The sequence below is a fragment of the Schistocerca piceifrons genome, chromosome 3 (genome assembly GCF_021461385.2).
Source record: "Schistocerca piceifrons isolate TAMUIC-IGC-003096 chromosome 3, iqSchPice1.1, whole genome shotgun sequence".
NCBI classification, from domain to species: Eukaryota; Metazoa; Arthropoda; class Insecta; order Orthoptera; family Acrididae; genus Schistocerca; species Schistocerca piceifrons.
Window position 1 is genome coordinate 327668916 of NC_060140.1, and position 12053 is coordinate 327680968.

The following is a 12053-nucleotide window of genomic DNA, read 5'->3' on the forward strand; positions in this document are numbered from 1 at the left end:
GCAAGCGAAAAGCGCTGTTTGAGTTCAGAATATGTTATAAAATCCTACAGCAAATGGGTGCCAAGGGTATTGAACAGTATTTTGGTGGATTACTTCTGCTACCCTTCTTGCAAGTGGATGTGACGTGTGCTCTCTTTCAACTACTGGGTGCATTTTTTTAATTCAAGAGATCTATGGTATATTATGGTTAAAAGATGTGCTAACTAAGCCACAAATTCAGTATAGAATCTAATAGGGATTCCATTGGGGCCAGGAGCTTTATTCAATTTTATTGATTTGAGCTGTTTCTCAATGTCAGCTGACACTGTTATCTATTTCACTTATCTTTGCTGCAGTGGTGTGAAGGTGATTCTCTTTAATTTTCCTTTGTAAAAGGAACATTCAAAAACTGAGTTCAGCATTTCTGCTTTTGCTTTGCTACCTTCAGTTTCAGTCCCTGTCTCATCCATGAGTATCTGGACAATAACTTTACAAATTACCAGAATTTCTTTGGGTTCTGTGAGAGATCCTTTGATAATATTCTACTGTGGTAGTCATTAAAGGCTTCATGCATTGCCTTCTTGACAGCCAAATGTGTTTTATTCAGAATCTCTCTATCTATAGCCCCATAATTTGTTTTACACCTATTACACAGTAGTCTCTATTTCCTTAGAAGTTATTTCATAAGAGACTGTATTCCACATAGGGCCCCTCTCATCACGAAATGTTCTACTGCATACATTTCTGTACAGTGCACGGTCAGCTATTCTTTTAGACTTGAGACACAGGTTTCTCTTCAGAGCTAAAAGTTTCCAAATTCCTCATTTAGATATGACCTTACTGCCTCTTTATCTCGCATGTTCAACATACACGCATCAAAGAAAGTTTTGCGTCACCTCGGTTCCGAGAGTTCCAGAACCTGTACAGAAAATTAGAATAGAGATCAACATAAACATCATTTCCACCCTTTTTATTGCTCATGAAAACCACACATTGCATATTGTACCGCCATACAGCGAGACCTTCAGAGGTGGTGTTCCAGATTGCTGTACACATCGGTACCTCTAATACCCAGGAGCATGTCCTCTTGCATTGATGCATGCCTTTATTCATTGTGGCATACTATCCACAAGTTCATCAAGGTACTGTTGGTCCAGATTGTCCCATTCCTCAGTGGCGATTCAGTGTAGATCCCTCAGAGTGGTTTGTGGGTCATGTCGTCCATAAACAGCCCTTTTCAATCTATCCCAGGCATGTTCGATAGGGTTCATGTCTGGAGAACATGCTGGTCACTCTAGTCAAGGGATGTCGTTATCCTGAAGGAAATCATTCACAAGATGTGCATGATGGGGGGTGCGAATTTTCGTCCATGAAGATGAATGCCTGCCAATATGCAGCCAATATGGTTGCACTATCGGTTGGAGGATGGCATTCACATATCATACAGCCTTTACGGCGCCTTCCATGACCACCAGTGTCGTATGTTGACCCCACATAATCCCACCCCAAAACAGCAGGGAACCTCCACCTTGCTCCACTCACTGGACAGTGTGTCTAAGGCATTCAGCCTAACTGGGTTGCCTCAAAACACGTCTCCGACATTTGTCTGGTTGAAGGCATATGTGACACTCATTGGTGAAGAGAATGTGATGCCAGTCCTGAGCGGTCCATTCGACATGTTGTTGGGTATATCTGTACTGCGCTGCATGGTGTCATGGTTGCAAAGATGGACGTCGGGAATGAAGTTGTGCATCATGCAGCTTATTTCGCACAGTTTGAGTTATAACACGATGTCCTGTGGCTGCACAAATAGCGTTATTCAACATGGTGGTGTTGCTGTCAGGGTTCCTCCGAGTCGTAATCCGTAGGTAGCAGTCATCCACTGCAGTAGTAGCCCTTGGATGGCCTGAGCGAGGCTGTCATCGACAGTTCCTGTCTCTCTGTATCTCCTCCACGTCCAAACAACATCGCTTTGGTTCACTCCTAGACACTTGCCTTGTTGAGAGCCCTTCCTGGCACAGTAACAATGCAGACACAATCTAACCGCGTGACATGGTTGAACTACAGACAACACGAGCTGTGTACCTCCTTCCTGGTGGAATGACTGGAACAGATCGGTTGTTGGACCACTCTGTGGAATAGGCACTGCTCATGCATGGTTGTTACATCTTTAGGAGGGCTTAGTGACATCTCTGAACAGTCAATTTCTATCTTCAAGAGTTCTGGGAACCGGGATGATGCAAAATGTCTTTTGATGTGTGTATAAATCTTGCACTTTGGCAATCATTGTTGCTACAAGTGCCTCGGGGTCAAAGAAGTCAAATATATTTGTTGCTATTAGATCCTATAAATTCCATCGTAAGCAGGCTTCCAAACTTCCTGTTCTTGATACTTTTCAGAGAAGACACACTCATCAGTTACAAAACTGTAATTATACCAATTGATCATTGAATAATTAAAGTCTCCTCTGATGACAGTATAAATATTAGGGGATGTGTGTACCAGTAAGATGAGGTTTTCTCTAAAGTTTTCAGTTACTTATTGGGGCCAGTCTTACACTGAGTCAAAAGATCCAGTTATAGGTTTGTTCCCGCCCTTGATACTGAGTCTTGTGCAAACAGTGTCACATACAGCTTCAGTCCCTATCTCACTGGATTTGAATTTCTTGTCTACTATGTCAAATACACCACTTCTGTATCACATTAGCCTATCCTATGGATATACATTTAAGTTATCACCAAAAACCTTTCTGCTATCACTTTTGGGTTTTAACCAGCTTTCTGTACCCAGTATAATGTGGGCTCCACTGCTTTATAGGTGTGCTTCAAACTCAGACACTTCATCGTGAATGTTCAGCAATTGATCAATGGAATTTTAATACACTCACCTGTGGGAGACATTTTTTGGATCTTACATTGATACTTCAGGGTCTCCTGTTGCTACGGATGAAGAGTTGCTAAATCAAAAAAAATTCAACTACCGGAGTAGCAGCCTGTGATGTGTAGTGCCTGCCTGACCCTTTTAGGGGGGGGACCTTAAATTCTCAACCCTATGGCACAAGTCTAGGAAATAGCAGCCTAACATGTCACTAAACCGTACCAAGTATCTGATTCAGGCCTTCCACTTTTCTCAAAACAAGGGGACAGTGCTGCAGATTGTGAGCTTTGTTGAAGCCCTTTGAGTGTGGCTGCTCTTTTCAACCTCCTCTGATAGCCACTTGAATGGTCCAGTTATGACCTTGCAGCCCAGATGACAGGCATCATTTGTTGCAGTGTGCATAATATGTAGTAGAGGTGGAGTATTCCAGTTTTTAAGACAAGTTGGAATACGGGTGTGTACAATGACACACTAGTATTACTGTGGTGGAATTGCGAGAGTATGGCACATGTGTTATGTAAATTATGACTACGTTTAGAAATCTTTTCTGTAAGAATCAGTATAGATTGTACGAACACCTTCCATCTAGAACCCAGAAGACTGTAGAGGGTGGAGTGCAAGGTGATTCATGTTTCTTAATTTCCGGAAAGTCTTCAATTCAATAGTGTTCTGCTGTTTTGGAAACAAAATGTTTTCTTACAACATTATCAGGTAGAATAGTCATTGGATTGAAGATTTCTTAACAAACAAAATTAACTGTTGATTCTCAATTGGTAGGTATCATCAAAAGTAAATTGTCTTTTGTTGCATACCAAATAAGTGTAGTAGGACAATGATAAATACTGGTAGTAGCTCTCTGAAAAGGCAACACAGTTATATATGGCAGGTTGTATAATTACAAAATTGTTATGAAACACAAGAAGATATGTACATGATCAACACTTTGCACAAATACAGGCAGCTGACACTCGATATAAAGGAATGTAATGTAACGAACATAAAAAGACAAAAAGACATGATATTATTTGCCTATGCAATTAGTGAGGAGCAGCTAATCACTGGAATCAGTCACAACTGTCAAATGCTGCAGACTACCCATTTGCAGTAATTCGAGGTGTACTGGCTACACAAATCTAGTTGTAAGGAAGACAGTTTGATTCTTGTCTGGTGTTCATTGGAAGAATCCTGAGAAAATATAATTGATTCATTAATTGCATTGCTTGCAAAGCCTTTGTCTAATTGATTCTTGAGTGTTGTACAGGGTGCAGCAGCATTCATAGCGTAATTTGACTTACATAGTACAATGACATACTGCAGGAATGCGCGCCAGCTCGTGCCGCATTCGTGTACTAATGAGCTGCCATTTCGAGTGTGACAGTGATATGGAGCGGTGGAGAGCGCAGCATCGCGTCTTTGCTGTTGAAAGTTATTTCAAGAATAACAACTCTGTTATTGCTACCCAGTGGCTATGTCGGCAACATTTCAACTTGGGATGTCATGGGAAAGTTCCAGATGGATGGACCATTGTGAAGTGGATACGTGTGTTTCGAACAACAGGTTCTGTTTGGAGTGGCAAACCGGGAAGAAGTGAAAGAACTGTGCAGACACCAGAAGCTGTGGAAAACGTTCGTGCTGCACTATTGTGTAGCCCAAAAAGATCTGCTCGTCATCATGCGCAAACTGTGCATATGTCCGATCGCTCATTCAGGAGAATATTGCACGAAGATCTCTATTTTCACCCATATAAGCTGTAGATTTTTCAGGAAATTAGGCCTCGTGATTGGTTTTTTTTAACGAAACTTTCTGCTCAACCATGCGTGATCTCCTTCGCCACCATCGTGATGGCAGATGAAGCTCATTTTGAGTTATGTGGTTCAGTGAATAAACAGAATATGTGTTATTGGAGTGATTTAAACCCGCATGAACTGCACATCAAGCCCTTGCACAGTTCTCGTGTCACAGTGTTTTGTGGAATTACTTCCTTTGCAATTATTGGCCCTTACTTCTTTGAGGATGACAGCGGCATGGCTGTAACTGTCACCAGTGAATGTTACCTAAGGATGCTACAAGACTTAGTTCTTCCCCAATTAGGTATGGTCGATGTGGATGTGGAACAATTATGGCTTCAAAAAGACAGAGCGACTTTGCTTACAGCCAGCATTTGCATGGATTTCTTGCGACATACATTCCCCGGTAGAGTAATTTCCCGTTTTGGTGACATATCCGGGCCGCTTTGCTCATCTGACCTTTCATGTGCAGACTTTCTCCTTTGGTGCTACCTGAAGCAAGAAGTGTTCCGAACACTTTGTGCCACCATTCCTGAGTTGAAGGATCACATCAGAACTGCCGTCAGCAATGTCCCAGGGAATACAGTATGCCGAGTTATGGAAAGCTTCTAACACCACCTAGATGGGGCATCATTTGACAGGAGTCAAATTCAAAAATTAATCCATGCAATGGACAATGACTTATGCATTAGTAAATGGCATACCTTTAACTATTAATTGAAATAAGAGGTAATAAATAAATTACAGTTACTGCCTGTTGGTGTGTTTTTAATATCCTACTATGAACGCCGCCGCACCCTGTACATCTGTTTGGGACATTTCCTTAGTGGAATCAACAAAATAGAGTGAAATGCTACATGCATAATGGAAAGCTTACTCTTAAAATTCAGAATATATGCAGTCCAAAATATGTGGACACAGCCTTTATTTCCACTCTTACGCATCTTATGTGATGACAGTGAGGGAAAAAATTAGAGAAATTTACATGGAAATTTATCAATAGTTGTTCTTTCATGCACAATCCTTGAGTCAAGTATCTTGGAAGTAAAATATTGGTACACTGTGTATTTTCTCTCACAGACTGTATAGTGGCTTGTGGAGTACAGATTTGCTGCTGTAGTGTTAGATGATGATGGTGTATTCACAACAAGTACAGGAAAAAATCTATCATTGAAAAAATGCTCCATGTATTATTTGATACAGATATGCTAGATATATTCCATCAGACATGTTGTTTCAAAATAAAGAACATAGACACACAAAAATCATTAGAGGCTTTATATTGCTTTGTGCAGAATCATATAGTGGTCAAAATAAATGTTACATATTGCTTTATTGTCAATACTAGTCATAATAGGAAACAAAACTGAGTTTGTTCGCTCAGGTAAAGTCATAAGAAAACAAACATAAAAAATATAAGCACATTTCCACTTGATAAACGCAGTCAAAAAAACAAAATCTTACAAAAGATCCCGCCGCGAACAGTACAGTTTCTTCTCCCTGTCATCTTACATAACACATTGTTTATGAACCAGTTGGCCTTCCTCATAATTGGAGACACTTTTGAATGTCATACATGAAATGTATTTGCAGTTGCGAATTTGGACAAACATCGGTTGTATAATGGAATAACAAAATGAAAATCTATTCTGGACTGCAGTGTTGTATCCTGCCTACTTGTAGAATATGGGGTGCCTAGGAAACCTGCTTTCTCATGTCGCTAGACAACAATCCAAGCAAATCGTATTAATGGATTTTATTTACAGAAAATAAATGACATTACCTAACTTTGAGAAATTTACAATAATGTTTCGCAAGCAAAGGGCAACATGCAACATAAGCAGACTCTTCAGTATATACAGTTTGTGAAACAAGAGAAGTAATACAGTTCCTAAGTCGCTGCCATACAAGTGCCTATTCTTGATGCCGATGTGGAAGTCATAGAACTGCTAGTCTTCAACTGGACCACGGCCAGGCAGCACAGCAGTAACATCCTCTTCATGTCAAGGGTGCTGTCATCGGGTTGTCGTCATAGAGAGGGGTCAGTTCGCATGCAGTTGGCTAACATCTTCACAGCCCTCTCTGTTGTAACGTTCCTGACCGGCGTGCCGGTTCTTTACTTTACACCAGAACAATATCGTACTTTTGAATGTGGATTGACATACTCCTTATCAAATTGTCCAGGTACAGGATATTGTCCCATTCCTCCACAGTGGGCTCAATGATGCCCTGTCTCTGGTGGAACAGGACAGTTGCAAACTGCTCATTGTAACAAGACCAGTACATTCTCAGTGCAGTTACATCTGGAGAATATGGAGGCCATTCCATCCGAATGATTTTATGCTCTCATAGGTAGGCATTGACAAGATTGTGACAAAGCAGGTGTGCATTGTCATCCTTTAGTGTGAAACCTGCTCCAATATGTTCACCAGATGGAGCCACAGTGTGTGCAAGAAAGCTGTCCTGACACTTCACACCAGTCATCTTCCTATGTATTGGCACATGGGGTGTCCTGTGGCCATCATGATTCCACCCCAAAACAATATAGTTTCTGTTGACACCTGCCGTCCTTTAGCTGTTTAGAATTGCTGCCTTGGACATGCAGCATTGTGTTGCTGTTATACACATATATTGTTCCTACAAACTTGTTGTTTTTCTTCAGCAGCCAATTTGTGACAATCCTCAGCAGATCCTGTCGCTAGAAATTTTTTCCAGATTATAGAAACATCACTTTGAAACACAGTGACATTCGCCATGACATCCACCTCTCTCTCCTACCTGTTACATTAGAGTGGCCATGCGGAGCCCCTGATTGTATGTTATTGTTGTCTGAACCATATTGAAACAACAAATCTCTCTTAATGACACACAGCATAAGCACTGCAATGTTTACAGGTGACACGGTTGCCAAGACTGCACATACTGCCTCCTCACAGTAGGAACAAAACAGCCCAATGTATTGATATCATAACATATTTCTGGATAACAACATTCAGTATTAAATTTTTGGCAATATGCAACATGTATTTTGACCACTGTATTAACATGTAATTTATTTATTTGAAGATTCTATGATAGTGATAATATTCCTTGTCACAGGAGGTATAAATGTTCAGCTGTTGTGATTGAATTATGTTGATATGTGAAATAAATGATAAGCAAGAATATGATAATTTGAAGTAATGGATCCTGAATTTTTAAGCTTTAGAGAAACAAAAATTATGCAGACAGGCAATCAACTTTTTGTCCTCCTCTTTAATGGAGTAACAGATCTGAAACTGCAAGTGAAACATTTTCGGATATTCTGAAATATTCATCTGTAACTGTTATGGCAAATTAGTATGATGAATATCAGTTAACTTGTACTTCTGTGTGCACACCAGCTGAAAATCGGGGTATTTGTTTCTAGTCTGTGATGTGTCAGTAACATATTAGATGGGAATGATTAAGTGTTAACTTGTTAATTATGGCTACAAGTTCTAATTATCACTTGCACTCGAGAAAAACTTAAAATTATTGAAGAAGCCGAGAATGTTAGGAACTGTGCTATGGGAAGAAAGTACAATGTGAGTGAGGGTTGTATGCATGATTGGCAAAAAAACAAAACATGGCTTCAAGAAGCGAGCAGTAATCACCAGGCATTTTGCAGACAAAAAGCTAAGCATCCAGACCTCAAAAAAGGCTCTGCATTCATGTAGATAAGAAGCAACAATACGGATGCACAGTGACTAATGAAATGTTCCAAAGAACTAGGCAGCAATGGTTTCAAAGCTAGCTGGGGCTGGCTATCAAGATTTTTCAATCGAAATGGATTAGATTCCATAGGAAAACTACCATTGCTCAATGGCTTCCTGGCAACTATGAGGAAAAAGTAGTGAATTTTCACTGCTATGTGATAAATTTGTGCCACAAACATTGCTGTGTATTATTGCAAATTAGTGACGTGGATCAAATGTGAGTCTAATTTGAGATGCCGCTTGACAACACAATGAACGGGAAAGGGAAATCCAGTGTCATGATACGAACTAGTGACAATGAGGAGCAAACATGTACCATGCCATGGACAAAAGCTACCATCTCATGTGATTTTTAAAAGGAAAACTATTCTGAAAATATCAGTAAAAGGCATATTCATAGTGTATATGCCCCAGGACAACTGAGAAGTCCACAAAAAATGGAATTTTCTCTTTTGGAAAAACCCAAAAAGTTTTTAGAATTCTGGGAATTGTTCAGTGTTTTAGTTTTCATTTACATTTTTGTAAGTCAAATTTTTGTAATTTTGACTGGTAAGAACTGTGATACTGTAACAAAGAATTTAATTTTAGTCCACCACTGCAGAATAATACTGCACCAGTAAAACATAAAGAAGAGAATAACACCAAAATAAAACTTTAGCTGCAAATAAAATGTGTCATTTACAAGAATAAAACACAGTGCAGACACAAGCGTCTACCAACACCAAAAATATGTCAAAGGCTTTAGAATATGGACTGTACAATACTTTTAACAATTAACTGCTTTCAATGAGTGTGACGTCACAACTGTTTCTTTTCTTAACAGTTGCAGGAAAGTATTGTGAATGGTGGTTTCACTTGCAGCAATTTAAACTGTGCTCTTAGGTACTGCCTAACCACACCCTCAGAAAAAAAGCAACTAAAGATTTTAAACAAGCAATATTACATGTGAAAGTTTAACTTTTCTTGTAGCTATACTGTACGTATATTAATTTCAACCAATAACTTTTCCTATTTGTGTGTTCGCAATGCTCTGCAGTAATGTAGCTTTTGGCTAACTACATCAAGTGTCCTATGCTGCGAATATTTGCTGTCATTGGCTGGTGAGATAATGTGACAAGAGCTATGATTGGCTGATGAAAGCGCATCATGATCTCAGTTTCAGTGTTTCAGAAGCTACCGTGCTGTATTTGGTGGAATTCGTATTTATACTTTTGTAACACAAAAATTTGAAGTGTACATGTTGATGTGCATCAGAGATCTTTCTGAAACATGTTGCTTTTTGCTGGGTTTCATTTCCTAAAGTGTCAGGAAGTTCTATGCTGGTGTATAAAATCTTTACCATAAAAAGGATTGGTAAGCTTTACAGCTCCAAGGGAAAGTGTATTGTCACTTAACGTATAAAATGTACTTCCACCAGGGGTATAGTATCTTTCAAACTGTGGTATAGTGCATTTTCACCCAGGAAAAAGTTTACTCTTAACTGGGAAAAACCCGGGAAATTTTTTTCTTGTCCACATGTACATAACTAATTTGAGAGGATGGATGTACAATGACATTTTGTTTGACTGTGGTGTATGTTTGGTAACATTGCCCAGGTGCCTTGCTGACTTTACATGACATGTTGGTCCTGGACAAATTCTGCAGACATACAACAGAGGAAGTGCAAAACAAGTCACTAAAATGAAAAACTGACTCGGTCATTATCCCTGGAGGCCTAACATCCATCCTACAACCACTCTATATGTGTATAATCAGCCTTTCAGAGCTGCACTTATTCAGCAATATACACTACGGATAGCCAGTGGAAACCCCTAGTTCACACTGAGTAGAAAAGTTAAGTGGTCGGATTTGTCCCAGATTTGTGATTGGGTAGAATGTGCACGGGACTCCATTCCGCTACCACTAGTGGAACAATCCTTAAAAAAATCTGATCTCACAAATTTACTGAACAGAACCGAGGACGATTCTCTATGGGAAGATGACAATGACAACAATGATTCTTCAGTTATTGGTGGTGGTGAATAGAATTATTATATTAGAATAATTTTTTTGTAAATAAAACACAAATTAAAACCAGTATTTCTTTTTTTTCTCTCCTTAAAATTAGGATGTGCATATGTTTTTCACATATACAATACTCAGTTGTTTATGTCCTAAGCTTGCATAGTCATTGAACTGTTAGGGATGCTTACCACTTGGTGACAACATTAAATTGTTGTGGTGTACTGAAAAGCTCCTGTGACCATTGCAATAATCTAGTTGGGAACATATGTATTTGTCTGATGGAGTAAGTAAGAAACAGTGATCAGAAGAAAGAATGTTTTGTCACTTTTTTGTGCCCACATAAAACGGAGTTTGCATGTTGATGCTAGTGAACACAGTATGTGTTGCTACATAAATGGCATTGATTTGCAGTCTAATGAAATCAGTATGACATGAGATGAAGAAACTTGATTGGAAACTTATGTCCCAACTTTCCAGTTGTCTTTCTACTACTATTATTTTGATATGTTATGGAGGTCTTCATTAACCTTATCACTTGAATTTATTTAATGAACGGGCAAGATGTTGAGCCTTGGTTGTAACGCTTGCCAACATATATGTAGTGTAATGCAAAAAAATCAGAAGGCATGAAATATCCACAAGTACATTTATACTCCAGAACATGTGTTGTTGTTCTGTTTACATTTCGTTGTAAACAATAAAACAAAAACTGAGACTTATATAACTTTGTGGAGGTACGGTGTCATTTGAGATGCAAGTGATGAGCTTAATTACTGCTGATCCAGCATCAGACTCGACAGTGAATATACATTGTGATGTGTAGTGTGAGGTGCATCAGCACATTGCTGCAAAAATTTCTGGCCACTGTTACAGTGTTGACAATGAAATGAAAAAGTGCTATCCTTTTAAAAATTATTTCCTGTTTGATTAGTCAGTTTATCAGATATTTTATTCTACAGCAACAGTGCTCAATATGTTCATTGTGATTGGCTTTTTCATTGTTTTCATTTAAAGTGGTACTGTACTTAGCCCAGGTAATTGAATTTGTGGGACACTGTTATTTTCATTCTTAATAATATAACACAAATTCTGCTTTATCTAACAGATGGCTGTTTGCACTGACTTGGATCGAAAAATGCAGACAATGGAGGAGGAAATTATGGTTAACCCAGTATTTGTGAAGAAGTCTTGTGGAGCCCAAGATGATGATTTACCACCTGCAACAACACCTGCGTCTAAAATTACGACTTATTCTATGTGAACACTCACGTGTCTTAAATATTTTTCTGTGATAGAATGTTTCGCCTACACTCTTATTTTATGTATGTATTAATAAACAATACTGAACAAATATACTTTCTAATTATTTGGAATACCATTTATTTCAGAATGAAATTATAAAAGCACATAGTTTTTATTTTATGCAGATGGTCATTAAGTGTAAGAGCATCTATTTTGAATTAGAGACATAATGATCTAAAGAGCATGTTCCCAAGATATATTGTAATTACTTGGTTCATTTCATGGATCATAATTATGATCTCTCATCATGATGTGCAATGATTCAGTTTACAATTATAATACACTTCTTCAGTGAAATATATGGCAGCATGCATGACCATTTACGATTCTCTCTTACATAACACACTCGCAGAGGTATGCGTGCATG

At 38.8% G+C, this 12053-nt stretch overlaps 1 protein-coding gene across 1 annotated transcript in view; it reads left to right on the plus strand.

The window, feature by feature from the left end:
* Positions 1-11735, plus strand: part of LOC124790142 (COP9 signalosome complex subunit 3) — a 124951-nt gene extending 113216 nt beyond the window's left edge. The window contains exon 8 of the mRNA XM_047257728.1: positions 11490-11735. Within this exon, the coding sequence (XP_047113684.1) occupies positions 11490-11645 (156 nt within the window). The 3' untranslated portion in view covers positions 11646-11735. The remainder of the gene's footprint in view (positions 1-11489) is intronic.
* The last annotated feature ends 318 nt before the right edge of the window (positions 11736-12053 follow it).